Genomic DNA, 19,796 nt, shown 5'->3' with positions numbered 1-19,796 from the left:
AAAGATTACTTTGCATTTTTGAAATCAACACTGACTGATTCGATATTCATAGGGAGAATAATTTAACGACTGATTTAAGTAGCGGTAACAGGATAGACACGAACCTCCTGTACGCTGATTGAATTTAGTTTGTAGATAATCTGTTACATATAATGATAAAGAAGCTACGATTTTGCGTTAGAATTATAATAAACGTTCTTAAAAAGTCCCTTTTGCAGATATCAAGGCGATCAAAAAATCGGAAAAAAATCATTTGAAATGTGTTTTTCTGACAATGTACGCACACAAATACCCCCAAAATCGGACTTAAATGCAGTTTAAACTTATCAAAATAGGTATAGTGTGTTTATTCTAATGTTCTGAATCACAAATCCGACAAGCTTTCATTTAAACCATTAAAACTGAAATTTCCATTAGAAATAAAAATTTTAGCATGGGTGTACTGAAAATTCGACATCTTTTGAAAATGACCCATATGTTGCCTTCTTAATGTCCTTAATGTGTTCGTGTCGGAGGTTGCTTTCTAATTGGTGTGTAACCTACATCTCCTACAGTTTTAATTCCGTTTGTTGTACTTTTAAATCTGTGTATGAAAAATCATACCTAAAATGGTTATTGTGTATTGTATATTGTAACATTAATGGTAAACTTTCATTTGATCTTCTAGTGAGTTAATTCGGTTATTTTTAGAGGAGTGCGTTAACTGAATGATTATTTAGTTATTTCACTCTCCAATCCCTTGTCTTTCTTTTCCTCAATAATATGCTTAGAGGAAGATTGACCGATGAGAGATGTACAGAGACACTTGTTTCTATCAATTGAGAGGTCGCCTATCCATAGGTAAAATATATTAATAGTCGACTTTCCCATGTAGAGATGTACCTAAATCAAAAATATTAAGTAAGCAGAAAAAAAATGTTTCACTTTTCAATCTTTAACTCTCCCCATCTCCCCTTCCAATTCTACTGTTACAGTATTAATTTTTGAAGACATGTAGCATCAAAACAAAATCTGATTGATCTGTGTATACTCCTCACGATGTTTTGATACAAACTTAAATATGATCCTCATTAAATTCGAACCCAAAATAATTATAAATATTTTATATACCACCGTTTGATTGGAAAATATATCATGTTTTAGCATAAAATCGTCAAAAATTGTTTTTTAGTCTCGATCGCTACACTCGGTGATATTTTTTATTTTTTGGGGAATTACACCAATTCCGGGTCCGCCCCTTAAAGTAAGAGTACTTTTAACTGTGCAATATATCTGAGGTAGTTAATGCAACCTTTGCCAGATTATAGCACAGTAAAAATAAAGAGATTTTACCCATGTCCTGTGTTAATAATAATTTAAATTGTTTAATCGAAATATCATTGTGACAGAAATTGTTTTCCAGGGTTTAATCTCTTTAAACTACAATGTATCTATAGATTTTAATTAGTAATCAGAGGTCATCTCTTGTGGTCTTGGATGTTTTACTCTGATTTTCCATGTTTGGGCCTCGAACTCGTACTGAATCTATAGACAAAAAGATTTCAATTGAAATGAAATTTAACGTAAAATAATAGACCAGCATAATTATTAATAAATTGTCATAAATGTATAAATATTGACAGACACCTTTACACTGATTGTTTTAGTACGTTCGAACTTATACTAGTTTCATTGTAATTACAGTAGCTCGTCGAATGGATGGATTTAAATTATATGTGTCCAACACATCAACTATTCAACATGACAGTTATCTCTGTTATGAAGATGGTCCTGGTCTTCCAAACATCACACAAACAATTCCTTGTTATGAACTTGGAAAATATGTCATTTATTACGATGATAAAGGATCTACAGAATCAAATGGTCGCGTTGATGGACCTGTTGTTGAGTTATGTTACGTTGCCATTAATGGTAGGTTTAATAGTGATGTGTACAGATACGTGATCTTCTATAACACAGGCTCAAGTTCATTTCAGTACTTAGCTGTGCTTATCTATAATTTTCACATGTTTATCGGTTACAGCTTTTCAGGTTATTTTTAAAGTTTATGATTCAACAAATGTTGGCTGTGATCTATGTGAGCTTCGTTTGAAATAAAGCATAGAAAAAAACTGGTTTGAATGTTCAAAAGTAAGATAAACGGAAAAGTGCATTAAGCAATAAGAGCATAGGGAGAAGAAACTATATTGGGCCACATTAGCATAAGATAGTGTGAATTTGTACCACGATTTTTTTTTACATATTTACATATTATGTCCGTTTATTTTCCACACGTCGTTGTCAATAAAATGGAAGGGTATGTGACTGTCATATAAGTAAGAGGTTTATCTAGCAATAAAACCAGGTTTTATCCACCATTTTCTACATAAGAAAAGGCCTGTACAAATTCAGAAGTATGACAGTTGTTATCCATTTGTTTGATCTGTTTGACCTTTTGATTTTGACATTTGCTTATTGACTAGATATTAGAAGATGTGGTATGAATGCCAATGAATACAACCTTACACCCAAGACACAATTTATAAAAGTAAACCATTAGAAGGTAAAAGTACGGTCTTTAACACGGAGTCCTTGGCTCACACCAAACAGCAAGCTATAAAGGGCCAAGAAAATACTAGACAAGTGTTAAACAATTCAAACGGGAACACCAACGGTCTGATTTATATATATAAAAAAAACAACGGGAAACGAGAAATCACTTATGAGCCACATCAACAAACGACAACTACTGAACATATTTAGATTCGTTTTAATGGTACCAAACCTTCACCCTTATCTGAAACAGTAGTGTAACATCACAACATAGAAAGACACACTATGAAAATATCCGTTCATTATTTTCTCCGGGGTTCTGTAGTTTTGTTATTTCACTTTGTTTTATAAAATATGGGTGGGGGAAACTAAAATTCATTTTTTAAGTATCGTAATGAACCAGATCTCTGTAACATAATTTTTTAAACACAAATCGTTTTTGTGTCTCGATCTTTAAATGAAAGATACATATAAAGAAAAGCATTGTATGTACAATATTTTACAATCCGTTGCAGTTGTAATATATTGTTATATAAAGATCATTTATTGATATCAATCGTTATTTACGTACACTAGAACTTGAAATTTTCTAGGATGTGAAAAGAGTAGTTGGGGAAGTACTTGCCAGTATTTGTGTGCCGAAAATTGTATAGAGCGACATTGTTACCCTGGAAATGGTTCTTGTGTTTGGGGGTGTAACCCTAAAAACTGTTTGAATGATATTTGCAATAAAGATACTGCAGTCTGTACCAACGGTTGTAAGGAAAGTCGAACAGGAAGGTATTGTAACAAGTGTAAGTAATGGTATTTAAACAATATTCATACTTTGTGATTAAGGAAATTCTATATTTAGCATTTTTTTTTTAAATTTAAGGTTACTCATTTATCTTACCTTGATGAAACTTCTATGCGATTTTAAGTAATACGCCGCGTGACAAATGATCTTACGTGGTCTGCTTGTTATACATGATATTTTTTGACTCTTATCGAACCTAGGGTTGAAACATCAACCGGCAAAGTGAACAATAAAAATAGTTTGAATATTGTTTTTGTCTTTTTCAATTTTAAGTAACAGATTTCATCTTTCTATATGGTTTTTGCTATTCTGCTTAGTTTTTTTTTATCCTAACAACCGTTTCTGTATTTGGATTGCAATACTTTTGAAGTCAAAAAAATTATCGACCAAAATTAGTCCAGAAACTCCTGTCTTGTATACTAACGTCAGTTTCAAATACAAAAATATATGTTTTAGTAAAGATTTGCCAGAATTTGTTTCTTCTCAAAACAAACTTGCATGTTTAAATTTAAGTTTTCTATCTAAATTGACATATATTTCGTATATCTATTTTCTCATTTTATTGTCATATAAAAACATGAATTTGACTCAGCTTGGTATTCATTTTTATCATAGATAACATAGCATATGATGGTCATGTCGGGCAGGTTCCAAGTGGTAGTACAGATGATGGTCTAGCAAATGATGGAATTGAAACAACATGTGTCAAAACCACCGGACCTAATGTAAGATTTCATGTTGACCTTAAGGAGAAAAGTATTGTTACAGGAATGTATATCATTTTAGCAGGTATGTAACTTTAAAAAAAACATACGATATTATGCCTTTCAGATATTTACATCGGGAAACGTTTTTAAAAATAAAGGTATATACATGTATCATGCTTTTAATTATTAGTGTTTAAAGTTTTTGTTTTTAATATCACCTTCATATACACTGTCTTTGGGTATTTAAAAGACTGTTTTACCAATTTCCTGAATGATTTTAAATATGATTATATATGTTGCATAAGGTAATGAAACTTGTACTGCATTCCCAATCAAAGTTTGATTTGTCGTTAACTCATTTCACGACTTTTAATACCGATGAAATTTGGTGATACTTGTAGAAGTAAAACATAATAATGAATCATTTGACCTTTCTTACGATTTATTGAAAACTGTGAAGACTGACATAATATATAAGATATTCCAAGACACTTGCTAACAGACAACATTGACACAATGCACGTTGGATGCATAAACCAGTCAACAATATCAAAATATTAGTTTCTTGTCATTACTGTCATTACTTTAAAAACAAAACACCTACTTTTGTTCTCAAAATGATGAATTTAAATCAACTGATAAAATTATTTTCAATTTATTTTTAATTTTGCACCCGTATAAACCACCACAATGAACCTTCATAAAATCATAAAAATGATATCAATATACATTATTATTATAAAATTATTATAGTACATTGATGTTGCAATATCATTCCAATGACTGATTGCAAGACTTTAATCATGTGCTGTTTTGAAGGGATTTAAAATAATAAAAAAAATCACTCATTACGATATGCACTACAAATGAAACTAAAATCAATGTGTAGGTCTGTTAAAAAAAAAGAGTAAACAAACAAATGATTTATATCGGAGTTTGCTTTAGATTGTTTCACATTTAAAAAAAAGATATATAAAAAAGACATTGTTGATCGTCTGCTTTTATCAAGAATAAAGCTCAATTATACCCGCTAAATACAAAATGTGTACGATCAACACTATCTATCTTGCAATTAAAATACGTAAAGGTATTTACATGTATAAACCTGATGACAGTCAACTAAATTAAAGCATATAGATGTATATTTCGCTGAATCGGCATAAGCAAACATCAATTAGTCAATTTTTTTTTTGGTGTTTTGTCGAACCTAGATTTAAAAGTCTTGTCCTGTGAAGTGTACCTGCCTCCATTTCAGAATATAGCGTTGTTTTATATATAAACAAAACATGTACCATTATTGCTTATATACACTTAAATAATCAATTGATAATTTTGTTAAAATGATAGATTTAAATTATTGGTACATTTTTTTAACTGCCCGCACAATTTATAAAACACGTCAGATTTATTTTGTTTCATTTTATTGATATGTTTGATAACCAAAAGTAAGCAATCATGTCAAACAAAACTAGCTATCATCATGGTTATCGCCGACATGTGGATACATATGTAGACTGAAGCCTTATAAAGTGGGTTTTGTAAGAAAATATTATTTGGGTCTGGTTATTTAATTAGTTATCAAAGGTACCAGGCTTATAATTGTATACGCCAGACGCGCGTTTCGTCTACATAAAACTCATCAGTGACGCTCAGATCAAAAATGTTTGAAAGCCAAAATTAGTACAAAGTTGAAGATAATTGAGGACCCAAAATTCCAAAAAGGTGTGCCAAACACGATTTGTAAGGAGCTTCTATTCTATTTTCGAAAATAAAAAGAGAATAGTGATCTTCATATCATAATATATCTGTGTAAAAAGTAAAATCACAACAGTACTGAACTCCGACGAAAATTAAAAAAGGAAAGTCCCTTATCAAATTGCAAAATCAAACGCCCAAACACATCAAACGAATGGATAACGACTGTCATGTTCCTGGTTTGATACAGGCATTTTCTTATCTGAAATGGGGAAGTGAACCTGATTGTATAGCTAGCTAAACCTCTCACTTATATGACAGTCACATCAAATTCCTTTATATTGAAAACGATGCGTGAACAAAACATTTTACAAAATTGAAAAAAATTCTTATGTCATCTCATTGATTGTAATGAAAAGGTGGTATTGTCGGTCTGCTTCATTACCAGGCTTATACATATTTGAATACACATAGAAAGTTGTGAAGCCACAAGGCAACAAAACATGGAATGATCAAAATACTTTTTATGATTTAGTTGGTTTTATTAGCTTTTTAACACTTTTTAGGCTTTTTTATTTTTGAATAATTTGGCCTAAAGCATCACTGAAAAGAAATTAATATCAACATACGCCACTAGTATTGTAAAACTGGTTTCTTTATATACTTATTCTTAAATGTTATCAAGTAAGCAACGTAATAAAATCTTAAATAATGTTAGTATCGCTACTGAAATTGATTTGTTCTAATCAAATGACAACTACATATGTCTATTTATGAGCCCACATTGTCCTATATTCTGTCGAAACTGTTTACATATGTGTTGGCATTACAACAAGGTTTCTAAGACTATTGGTGACGTCTTTATACTAAATCCGATATATGTGTACTGATTGATACTGTAGAGAGGGGTAGAACTTGATATATTTATCCGTTATAACTGGTTTTGAACTAGCGTCCATTTTATTTTTGCGAATTTCTTTAAACCGGTGCCTTGTGTCTTATTAGTTTTATGTTTGTGTTTTTTTCTTATATATATTTGTGCTGATCTATCCAGGAAAGCGATTTATATCTTATTTTTAATGTTTGTTTGTTTGTTTGTTTTAGCAACACGGTCCCTGACTAACGGTGTTTAGGGCTCACACATTTTATTTAAAAAGACACATTGTGTTTGTGTCTGTCCCAATTCAGAAGCCTGCAGTTCAGTGGTTGTCGTTGTCATTTTTCACTTTGGTAAACTAAAATTATTTTATACGGTTATCTCCTATATCAATAAGTTTATATTGTGAAACTAAAATTAAGCATTTATTCTACCGTTTTTAGATGGCACAACAACAGATGGTTATCATACTGTTTACGCTTCAAATACTAGCAATACCTGGACTAGTGGAACAGTTTTATACAATGGGACACATCTACCTACTGATATCTACTTTGACGCCGTTTTTAGGTTCCTAACTTATGTACCTCCAGTTCACAGTCCAGTTACAGAACTTGAGCTATGTGAAATTGGGATTATAGGTGCGTGCTTTTACATGTAAAACGTTTTGAAATGGCTTTATATTAACATTTGAAACGTTTAGGAAGTCTTACGTCCAGGTATTTTTATCCAATTGTTTATGATAATATTCTTTACAAAGCACAAAAATGTCGACATTCACCTCAAAAGCTAACAAAACCTTTAAACAGACTATTTAATAAGAAGGGATATGGTAACGATACTGTTGTTAGGTCATTAAAGGTTGCATATTTTGGCTTTAATATTAATTCACTTATAGGGTCTTTGCATCGGAAATAAACACATTATCAGAAACCAGTTGTTGGCATAATAAGGGTTATGTTCTCATATATTTTATGATGGTATAATATTTGCCCCCTTATTGGAGGGGTTGTACTTGATATTCATATGATGAGACATAATCTTTCAAGTTTAATTGAGGTCTGTAGCTGGCATGTCAGTAACTGCTATAGTAGTCATTTGATAATTTATGTATCTTTATCATTTTGTTTAGTTTCTTTTGTTACCTATTCTGACATCGGACTCGGACTTCTTTTGAACTGAGTTTTACTGTGCGTATTGTTGTGTTTTTTTACTACATTGCCTAGAGGTATAGGGGGAGGATTGAGATCTCAAAAGCATGTTTAACCTCGCTGCATCCAAGTCAGGAGCCTCTAGCCTTTGTTAGTCTTGTATGTTTTTTTATTTGAGTTTCTTGTGTATATTTCGAAGTTTAGTATGACGTTCATTATCACTGAACTAGTATACATTTTGTTTAGGGGCCATCTGGAGCACACCTCCTGGTGCGGGAGTTTCTCTCTGCATTGAAGGCCTTCGGCTGTTGTCTGCTCTTTGGTCGGGTTGTTGTCTATTTGACACATTCTCCATTTTCATTCTCAATTTTATATTTTTTTAATTTATGAATGTTTAAATATGTATTTAATTTATTATATTGATGCTGCATACTCAGTCTGACCGCCCGTTGCACACACCAGATGCGTTTTTTACTGGGCGTATTGTTGTGTGTTTCTTTTTTTCTACATTGGCTAGAGGTATAGGGGATTGTTGAGATCTCAAAAAACATGTTAAACCTCTGGCCTTTGGTAGTCTTGTATGATATTTAATGTATGTTTTTTGTGTATATTTCGGAGTTAAGTATGACGTTCATTATCAATGAACTAGTATACATTTTTGTTAAGGGGCCAGCTGAAGCACACCTCCGGGTGCAGGAGTTTCTCGCTGCATTGAGGACCCATTGGTGGAATGTTGCTGTTGTCTGCTCTTTGGTCGGGTTGTTGTCTATTTGACACATTCCCCATTTTCATTCTCAATTTTATATTTTTTTAATTTATGAATGTTTAAACATGTATTTAATTTGTTATATTGATGCTGCATACTCAGTCTGATCGCCCATTGCACACACCAGCTGCGTTTTTTACTGTGCGTATTGTTGTGTGTTTGTTTTTTTCTACATTGGCTAGAGGTATAGGGGATTGTTGAGATCTCAAAAAAATATTAAACCTCTGGCCTTTGGTAGTCATGTATGATATTTAATGTAAGTTTTTTGTGTATATTTCGGAGTTAAGTATGACGTTCATTATCAATGAACTAGTATGCATTTTTGTTAAGGGGCCAGCTGAAGCACACTTCCGGGTGCAGGAGTTTCTCGCTACATTGAGGACCCATTGGTGGAATTTTGCTGTTGTCTGCTCTTTGGTCGAGTTTTTATGTCTTTGACACATTACCCATTTTCATTCTTATTTGTATTGATATTCTGTTTTTTTCATAAACTCTTAACTACATTTTAAAGACTGTTCTTACATATTTCTCAAATATAGTAAATTTTGATTAAAAAACAAACTACTGCTATTTAAAGTTCTGTCTCCTGCTGTGGCAACGATTCTTCTTAAATTGCAAAAATTCCTAATGTCAACACGACGTTGAGGGTTTCCTTCAAAAGTTAATGGTGTTTGGGTTTTGACATCCCTATGTAAGCTAAATTTCTTCTCAAGAATTTGGTAGGGCAACTACTCCTCAGGAATCCACCTTGAAGAGTCTCATATCCTCCTCTATTTAATACACTATAATGATCCAAAGGCTAATTCTAGCCTTCATTCGTATTCGTTGCGAAATAAAATCAATCGCTGACAATACAACGTGGGAGAAGAACTTATCAAGCCGACTTTCGGTGTTTGTAGGTTAATTCAGTGAAAACCTTATATCATCGTTCACTATCTCACTTAATATCAAAGGTTTGCATTGTAAACCTCAACCGTTTACGATGTCAATGCACATGTGCAGGGATACTGATATTTTACTGATTATCAGCTCGAATATCATCTGACTCTTGTAGGTTCTACTTTTATTCTTGCTGTTAAGGTCAGCATCAAAAGCTGAAAGTTCAACTTCTATTATACGGTATGAGTAATTAATAAATTTGCTCAGAAAGAATCTATTATAATGTGATATACATTGTGCCATCAATTTGGTTAAACCATTATTACGACTATATTTTTTTTGTTATAGGTTGTCCACCTTCACATTATGGTCCGCTCTGTAAAACAACGTGCCCCAAAAATTGTAATGGACCATGTGACCTTGAAAGCGGGATTTGTATACTTGGTTGTATGAATGGGTGGACTGATGTAAAATGTGACAAAGGTAAAAACATCATATGTTTTACTTATACATTTATAGCGTTGAGTAGGTTATATAATTTGTTAGTCTAACTATTGTAGAAATCAGCACAACTGTATTTTGAATCATTCCTTTACCATAAAAGAAGCGAATAAAGAAAATGATCTTAACCTCATGACAAATGTTAAGTACATTTATAAAAATATTAACACTTTATAGTTCATTTCTCACCGTGATGATGTTCAAATATATAGCTCAACCAATTTCAGGGACTGTAACCAAATCTTTATTGTTTGCGTTTAATCAATCGTAAAGTTTTTTCAAACTCGGTACCAGTTTACGCTGTACATTTCGGAATAACGCCTATTTATTTTTTTGGATTTTTCTATTTAAAATTTTTTTTTTTTTTTTTTGGCCTCATTGTATTCATACTTTTTCGAGATATGTAAAATCATATGATTCAAAGCGTAACATTATTTACTCCCGAAATATTTACAAATGGGCTAGTCTACCAGCAGTTTTGACAAATGGAAAATAAGATTGTAGTACCGTTGTATCAATTCATTACAATAAAGTCAACCAGCATATTTCAAAAGCACACATAACACAATCAACGATATACTTGGTTTCATTACCTTCGGTTGTTTGTGACGCTTTCTTTATGGTGCACAAACTTTTATTTGACTGCAAATTCAGAACAGTTTTAGCATTGATTCAAGTGGAAAAAGGAATAGGTCAGAATTTTTTAGCACTCAAATCTTTTTTTAACACTAAAAAGTCTGAGAAACTTTCGATTTTAGAACATACATAAACATTAGTTTTTGTTTCTTTTTTCTTATATTTGATGTGAGATCATGAATAAATTTATTAGAGTATACAAGCTACTTTACAGTTTGAGAAGTTCTTAAGTTTATTACCTGTTAAGTCTGCGTTGCTTAATATTTAGTTGTCTATGCATTGTTAATCATCTGTTGATGTTCAGTTTCTTTTCTGTCTTTCTCGGATATTTATCATTTGAAAAGTACACAAGAAGGAAGTATTATGAATGGGGAAGACGAACAACAAAATTTTTCGTCAAATTGTATCTAGTTTATTATTTTTATTCTATAAGTGTAACATATAAATTTCTATGTAGTACATTTTATCTTACAGAATGCAATAATGGTTTATATGGCAAAGATTGTCTTGAAGAGTGTTCAGCAAACTGTTGGAATACTACATGCAACCACGTCACAGGCAAATGCATTGGTGGATGCAAGGATGGATGGCGGGGATTCAATTGTTCACAAAGTATGTTGTTTTTATTTTCCAAGAAACAATCTATTTGATTACATTTTGATACAAATCTCGACCGCAGAAATGTATCTTATAAGTACATATAAATTAATTTTTCGACTCACAGAATATAGTGTTCTGTTTCATATTTATAGATATATTTTGATGTTAAAATTTGTATACATATTTTCAGCGTGTCCTGTAGGACAGTTTGGGAGAAATTGTACTGGATTTTGTCAGGGATGTGTATCAAGTATGTGTCATCATATTAGTGGGTTGTGTGATAACACCACTAGTTGTAATCCTGGTTATGAACACACCGTAAAATGCGACATATGTAAGTAAAGTTTAGTATATCAAAACTGTGACAATTTTTTTTAAAGAATAAATGCTTATTGTAAATCGAAGACATCGTATATTTAGTAAACATGGAAATACAGGTGTGTGATATGCTCATAATTAACTTTAAACTCCTAATGATTTTGTTGTAGTTCGCCATGAATATAGGCATTTTTTGTCTTTTCTGAATTAGCGTAGACATTGGAATGTACACGGATAGTGATTTGATTCAAAGATGGATTAAAATGAAAGAACAGTAAATATAATTTACCATTGGTACGGATATGACAAACATCAAGCTGCTATCAGCAGGTTTTTACGTCAGTGATGCAGGGTATATCTAAACCAGTTTTGTAAAGATCACTCGGTAAAAATATCAAACGTGGTAAACCATTACAACACAAGAGACAATCGCTTTTGTCGTTTGTTTCAAACAGTCGATTGAAACTATTGATAGGAAATTGGTGTACAAATAGAAAGTTTTTATAAAAGAATATTTTAGAATTTTAAATTTTTTAATTTTGAAAACTACGCTTTATTTTACCTCAGCCTGTGACGATGGAGACTTTGGTATTGGTTGTGCACAGACATGTTACTGTCTTAGTGCACCTTGCAGCACGTCGGATGGAATATGTCCACCTGGAGGGTGTGAGGCGGGATTCCATGGTAAATCATGTAATAAAGGTAAGAATCATCCAAAATAGAAAAATACTCAGATTTTCAAATTATTTGTGAACAAAATATTTTCCAAAATGTCACAGTAAGGCTCAGTACCATTTTATATAAACATATTGACAAATCAGTACAGACATATCTCTTTGTTAAAACGGAACATTTGTTTTTTTATCATTTTAAATTAGAAAATACAGAACTGACTTATTCGACTGCTTTGAATCGTGCGTTTCAGGATTTACCTAAAACGTTGAAACGTTGTTGTTGCATAATAATTTTGAAACATACATATGAGTTATTATCATGTTTTCATGTAGGTTCCAATTGAACATTTAGGAAAAGCTCAGGAAATTGACGTTGTTAGTCTGAATGATAATATTAGTCCTTTTAAACAAGTCCAAACTTCACATCAGTCATATAATAAAGCTCCACGCAGTATATTGTAAGACCATTCAAACTTTTGTAATACGCGAGTGAGAGACAAGTTTTTATCCACCTTCATCTCTCTGAAATTTTTTGATGACTCGTAATTAAGGTAAACGATATAAATCCTAATCTAAAAAATATATTACACCGGGTGCAGTTTAAGCTGATGTTTCCTTTTTTCGTCTTAGAAAACTTGAGTACAATTTTTATTTTCAAAAAGGAAATATCCATGTTTTACCATCATAAGCCCATTCACAAATTCCCAATCACCATTTTCAGACAAATAGACGAACACAAAAGAAATACATATTCCATTCGAAATGATTTAATGTCTGATTCACTATATATTTATATGAAAAAATATATAAATTGACCACGTGCGTCTTGTAGGAATGAACCAGTTAAATTCATTTTGTCGAGTATTAAGTAAATTTTAGTAGAAGAGAGAACGTTACAGGACGCATATGCCTCTCACGAGTATCTGTTTGCTTTTTATCATTACTTGATGTTTTGTTTTATATCATGTTAGTTGTTTTGTTTGCCGATTGTGGAACTAATTTGTCATGCCATTTTCATCTGAATTTAGCAGTTTATTCTAAAGGAGTGCTGTAACACTACTCTCCAAGGTTAGGTGAGGGATGGGCACACAAACATCTTCAATATTCAACATTCTATATTTGTGCATCTCCCAAATCAGTAGCCTGCATTTTTGTGTTTGTCGTTCTTTTTGCCCGTCATATTTGTTTTTGTTAAATATTTGATCATTGGCCATTTTTTTTAGTATAACCTATTTTGGCGTGTTGGAGCCTTGTATGATTGACTATTTCGTACGGTATGTTGTCATTGTTGAAGGGCGTACAATGATCTATTGTTGCTTAAATTTGCGTCATTTGGCAAAGTTGGCAATCGTATCAAATCTCTAATTTTGTGTTGTAACATAATTTACACTTCCAAATTAAATCATTTCGAACGGTTTCTGATAATCAAAATGAATTTTGATTATATCATCGGAATGCGTTGCAGCTAAATTTTGGCACACATTATTTCAGTTGGCAATTCATTCTTCAATTTAAAAATGTGATTACAGTCGCTAAAATAGCGAATTATCACAACGTATTTACTTCTGAACTCATACAGCAAAGGCTTGATAGGATTTGGATTTGTGAGTATGCATTCAATGGCAAAACAAAAACTGCGCAACACTTGTTTTTATAACAAGGTAGGCATATATTTTTTTGTTCGTTGATATGTGGACAGACTGTTGGTTTTCTGCAAACACGTTCTCAAAGATTCTGTTTCCAGTTCAAAAATTGTTCAGTAATGCAATTTTATCAATTTATTATTATTATCGATAAATTATTTCTCCAAAAGTGGAAAAATATGTACCGTTTCCTTATTCCATTATGTGTCCCGGTCAACTACGTGTCCTGTATTTTAATCTTTTTTTCTCATTAAGTAAACGAAAACCAATGAATCAAAGGAGTTATATCATTAAACACATATAAACCTATTGAAACAATCAGTTTTGAAATTGTGAAAAAAATACCTACCGAAGATGAAAGAAAAAATAATCAACTTTACATATTGACCATGAATCAATTACTCAGTTAAGCTCACACTTAATCTGGACATATTCTTTCGATTGAAATAGTTGTTTTGTTTAATATACAATTTTAGACTGGTTTGATGTTTTATTTATGTTATACATATTACTTATTGCATTTATGCGCGTTACTACATTTCCAGTTACATATTATTTTGGATAAACAATCTGTCCGCAAAATTACGACCTGAAATAATTTGCAGTTGTTGTACTGTATAATATTTTGAATTTCTTTCAAAAAAAATATATACCGTATACTTTATAAAACAAGTTATTATTAAACATATTTTGACTATTTTACCTATTGTGTCTGTTTTGTTCAGACATCGTTGTAGATATGACGGAATTTGATGCGACTGTCATTCAAGTTTAGCGCTTTAAAACCAGATTCAATCCACCATTTTCTACATTTGTAAATGCCTGTACCAATTCAAGAATATGACAGTTGTTGTCCATTCGTTTGGTGTGTTTTATCATTTGATTTTGCCTTTGATTACGGACTTTCCGTTTTGAATTTTCCTCTGACTTTTTATAGAATTCACGATTTAGGTTGGCAAGATATTCATTTGTTGTTTTCAAGTTACATACACATGTACCATTATTTCTACGCTATATTTCAGAATGTAACAGTGGTACGTTTGGTCAAAATTGTGACAATGTCTGTATAGGATGTATATCTTCTATGTGTGACTCCATTGAAGGATTATGTAAAAACACGACTGGATGTAAACCTGGTTATCTATACGACAAATACTGCAATAAAAGTACGTAAAATATTTTATATAAAACTTTCTTTATTCTTTCCTGTGAGTCAATCCACCATCGTTTCCTCGGCTTATAAGTGTATTAATCCATGCATATGTTTTAATTATCGTAACCACCATCTTGTCCTCTTTTAATCGATTGCCATATCTCCGAATTTGAACTTACCATGAGCTATAAGTTAAAGACAAATGATTTATAGTTAAAAAAAGATAGAACACTTTGAAAAACAATTTTTTCTGTTTGGGATCTGTTTGTACTTTTGAAACATTGCAAACAATATAAAATGTTTAGTTGAATTGGGTGACTAGTTATTCAAATGTAGAAGAATTTGTTATACATAATTAACATGAGGATAGTAGAATCACTACAAATATTTGATAAACATACTTTTTAAACAATTAAAACTTATACTACTTAAACTAGCTCAAATACATTTAACATCATTTGAGCAAGACAGGCACACTGTTTATCAATTGTTAACACTTTTTTATACTTTCTTGATAATCAAGAATATCCGTTACTTTGTTGACATATCCAAATATTTGTTTAATTATTTTACTAGCCTGTGACGATGGACATTTTGGTAAGAACTGCACCGGAAAGTGTAATTGTTTGACTGGAACGTGCGACATATTTGCTGGAATATGTGAAGGTAATTTGTTCAATATATGAAATTTAACAAGAAATTTGTGCTCATGCTAATCCGATCTAATCATTCTATCTTTAATATTGATATAACAATTATTGAATTAACAATGAACATGATAAACTTACCGAGAATCAAGTGATCAACAGTATAGCTATGCATAGTATTATGGTTACTTTTTGTTCATACACTTTTAAATGTTAATACATACCCGGCTTTGAAATGTTTTGTCTTCCGAGTTCCTGATGGAGGCATAATATTATCGAGAACCACACTACAGACGAAACAACTTTGTTCATAAGTTTTAATGTTCTTTTGGTATCTTTTGCCTCCCTTTAACATACTTGAGTATTATATTGAAATACCGCTTTGCATGCAAGATTAAGCGGAAATATCTGCAAAATTCAATCGAAGAGAAATATCAATATATATTCACATCATATGATCCTTTGGAATAGACTTGACGGTGGGTTTTTATTATGATTGATCAATAATACATATAAATTGTAAAATCTGGACAAAAATATTAAGAAATGAAGTTCATATGCCGTCATCCTTACCGGTTAGACACGTTGTCTTTGATTTTAAACTTGCATGTTAAATATCTCCAGGTGAAAATATAATCTCACTAGGACACATAATTGTCAATCAGATTTAACTCCTTAATGCCTAACTATCTTAAAAGCATGAAAAATACATTTTATAAACAATGGTTTGCTCTAGACTAGGATAGATTCCAAGACCTCCAATACTCGAGAAAATACTTTTTTTCTGGGATATAAGAGAGCGTTCACTTACGTTTTAATATACAAAAAAGGAAAGTATGATAAGTAAACTTTGATAAAGTCAAAAACAATTATGCAATTTGTCAATTTACACACGTTATATTATTGTTTATAACAGATAAGTTAAGAAAAATAACATTTTGATTGACATTTTGTTCTACATTTTTGCATCAAGATTTAAAGCTTCGTATATGTAATATGAAACTAAATTACTACAGGCAGCCTTAATTTTAAATCCGATTATAAATCCATAAATATGGATCTGGGGATTTTCTGACGATTTTTTGTTACTATATTAATCACTACAAAAGAGGGACGAAAGATACCAGAGGGACAGTCAAACTCATAAATCGGAAATCAACTGACAACACCACGGCTAAAAATGAAAAAAGACAAACAGACAAACAAAGTACACATGACACAACATATAAAACTAAAGAATAAGCAACACGAACCCCACCAAAAACTGGGGGTGATCTCAAGAGCTCCGGAAGGATAAGCAGATCCTTCTCCACATGTGGCACCCGTCGTGTTTCTCATGTTATAACAAATCCGGTAAATAGTCTAATTCGGTAGGTCACATTCATGAAAGGGAAGAGGATTGTAGTTACTACGTGAGGAACATATCCGATAATATCTCAAATAATACACGATGGTCTTGATGTATAAATTTTGCGTACTGATGTTGTGTATCATCTTAACAACATGCTTTATTGTTCTTTTATTTGTTTTTGTTCTATTATTAAGATTACTTTTACTGTTGAATGGTTTTATGTGATATCCGTTTGACGTGGCTCGGTACTTATACATCTCGTCAATGTGTTTGTATTGGCTTTCATTTTTTGGTGATTTGTTTTGTATATGTGACTCTTTGTATTTCTTTTGTGCTTATAACGTGACTCTGTACTTTAAAAGATCCCGTCAGTATGATATTTGTCTATAATATGTCATATGTCATTATGATATATTTCTATTATGAATTACTATATATGTTGAACCACAAACGTCAAAATCAATCAATGGCGTAGTGGAATTAACAATTTTTGGATTCTCATAAATTCTATGTATAACTTTTGGACTAGTTTGAATCTCGGTCTATTTCTGTAATTTATTCTTACATACTTTTGATTTTTTAACCCTGTATGCGTACATTGCCTATGAAAATTTTAAAATTGTTTGTATTCACATTGAACGACAAATTTATGTGACGTATATAATTTTTCTGACGTCAGACACTCAAATCAATCCATGTGTTCTTAGACAGTAGATGTTTTTGTGTCCTGTTAAATTGTTTCTTTTAAAAGTTTTGGATTCTCATAAATTCTATGTATAACTTTTGGACTAGTTTGAATCTCGGTCTATTTCTTTAATTTATTCTTACATACTTTTGATTTTTTAACCCTGTATACGTACATTGTCTATATAGAATTTAAAATTGTTTGTATGCACATTGAACGACAAATTTATGTGACGTATATAATTTTTCTGACGTCAGACACTCAAATCAATCCATGTGTTCGTAGATAGTAGATGTTTTTGTGTCCTGTTAAGTTGTTATACGGTGATGACTGATGTTCCCATATTTTGACTATTTTATTAATTGTGACTGTTTATTTAACGCATCATGTAAATGTAGCGGAATTTGATGAGACTGTTATTAAAGTGAGAGGGTTAGCGCTATAGAACCAGGTTTAATCCACCATTTTCTACATTTGAAAATGCCTGTACCAAGTCAGGAATATGACAGTTCTTGTCCATTCGTTTTTGATGCGTTTTGTTTTTTGATTTTGCCATGTGATTATGGACTTTTCAAATTGATTTTCCTCTGAGTTCAGTATTTTTGTGATTTTACTTTTTATCCGATGTCATCTGTGAAACGGTTATTTCATAACGGCCAACCAACTCGTGATGGTGTCCGTAAAATTTACGAAGGGATGATTTCAACTTCACCATTTGGAACTCTTGGTATAAAAGCTTCCTTGTGAGCAGCAACCCTCTATCAAGAAAATCATGATAGGAAATACAAGCACGGGAATATCGTATCAATTGGGAGATATATACCTCGTATACAGGTGCTGCTTGAATGTTGCTACCAAGAAATGAAAAGTTTACAATTGGAAAGCTGAAATCATCTCTTTTGTCGTAAAGTTATGATTTCAACCGACCCTTATTGTTAATTTCTAGATTTAAGTCAAGATATGAGGCCGACTTAACTGTATCTGTTGTATCCTTTATCTCTAGTTCGATTGGATAGATGCGTTCAATATAGTCACCAAATTTTGAATTATTTAGTGAGAGAACATCATCTATATAGCGGAAAGTAGAGTTAAGGATATTGCTTACTTCTTATCTTTCTTCCTAAAAAGTTCCTGTATGAAGTCAGCCTCATTATAATAAAGAAACAAGTCGGCAAGAAGAGGGGCACAATTGGTTCCCATTGGAAAGCCGACAGTCTGTATACTTGTATGTTAAATAACATTGTGAGTGCAAATATGTAAATTTCAACATCTTCTTAGCCTTAAATTGCCATCGAAAGTACCATTATCACGAACGAGTCTATACTACATCATTTTTTTCATTTACCATTGGAACTATTTGATTTTGATACAATTGAAGATATTGGTAATGAAGAGTGTTTGTACATAAATCTATATTTAAGTATGGTATGTTGCGTTAGTCAATAGGTTTGTCTAAATTTCATGATTTTATTGAACGGACAATATTTTTTTTCATTATTACAGATGGATCTGAATCGCGAATAGAAGAGCCGTCGAACACAGCTGCTATAGGTGGAGGTGTTTCTGCGGTAATATTAGTTGTGATCTTATTGGTGGTGGTATTTATAGTTTACAAGTAAGTTGTAATAATACTTAAATTTCTCATGTAAGTATTTTACAGCAAATAACACTGACTATTTATTCGCTTGAAGTGATCAATAGCAGGTATCATATTTTGATTGATTTAATCATATACTAATTTGTCTGTGTCTATGTTTACTTTTTTGTCGCTAACACAAATGGACAAGTTTGATTTTTTAAATCATAACGAAGAATCCAAAGTGACATTTAAACTCACAATTCAAAGACAAACCGATAAAGCTATGGCTGAAAAAAGAACAAAATACAAACAACAGTTTTGAAAATTAGAATTAAAGTCTTAATAAATGTTTGTGAATAAAAAAAGCAATGCATATATGTATGGAACGAAAAGTTTATAAACAAATAACATATAAATGATTAAAAAGTCAATTGTTCATGAACAATTGAAAGGTCTATCCTTTTTTCTTTTATTGATAGCCTTCTTAGTTAAAAAATATATGGTTACTAAGGACTTTTATGTTCATAACAAGTGGTTGTTATGGACAAAAATCATTCCTAAGGATAAAAATATCACTTCCAGTATTAAAAATGTCAAATGTTCTAT

The 19,796-nt window shown here is 31.6% G+C and overlaps 2 protein-coding genes across 2 annotated transcripts in view; both read left to right on the top strand.

Moving 5' to 3' along the window:
- Positions 1-19,796, top strand: part of LOC139488366 (receptor-type tyrosine-protein phosphatase epsilon-like) — a 99,773-nt gene that overhangs the window by 59,031 nt on the left and 20,946 nt on the right. The window contains exons 2-6 of the mRNA XM_071273904.1: positions 11,331-11,474; positions 12,026-12,160; positions 14,798-14,941; positions 15,505-15,594; positions 19,115-19,226. Coding sequence (XP_071130005.1) covers positions 11,393-11,474; positions 12,026-12,160; positions 14,798-14,941; positions 15,505-15,594; positions 19,115-19,226 — 563 coding nt within the window. The 5' untranslated portion in view covers positions 11,331-11,392. The remainder of the gene's footprint in view (positions 1-11,330; positions 11,475-12,025; positions 12,161-14,797; positions 14,942-15,504; positions 15,595-19,114; positions 19,227-19,796) is intronic.
- LOC139520648 (uncharacterized) lies at positions 1,695-11,190 on the top strand. Its single transcript, XM_071313484.1, has 5 exons — positions 1,695-1,911; positions 3,944-4,117; positions 7,051-7,248; positions 9,752-9,886; positions 11,015-11,190. Exons 1-5 carry the CDS (start codon positions 1,695-1,697, stop codon positions 11,188-11,190), a joined length of 900 nt encoding a protein of 299 aa, XP_071169585.1.

The sequence above is a fragment of the Mytilus edulis genome, chromosome 1 (genome assembly GCF_963676685.1).
Source record: "Mytilus edulis chromosome 1, xbMytEdul2.2, whole genome shotgun sequence".
NCBI classification, from domain to species: domain Eukaryota; kingdom Metazoa; phylum Mollusca; class Bivalvia; order Mytilida; family Mytilidae; genus Mytilus; species Mytilus edulis.
This window is presented reverse-complemented; position numbering and strand designations above follow the sequence as displayed.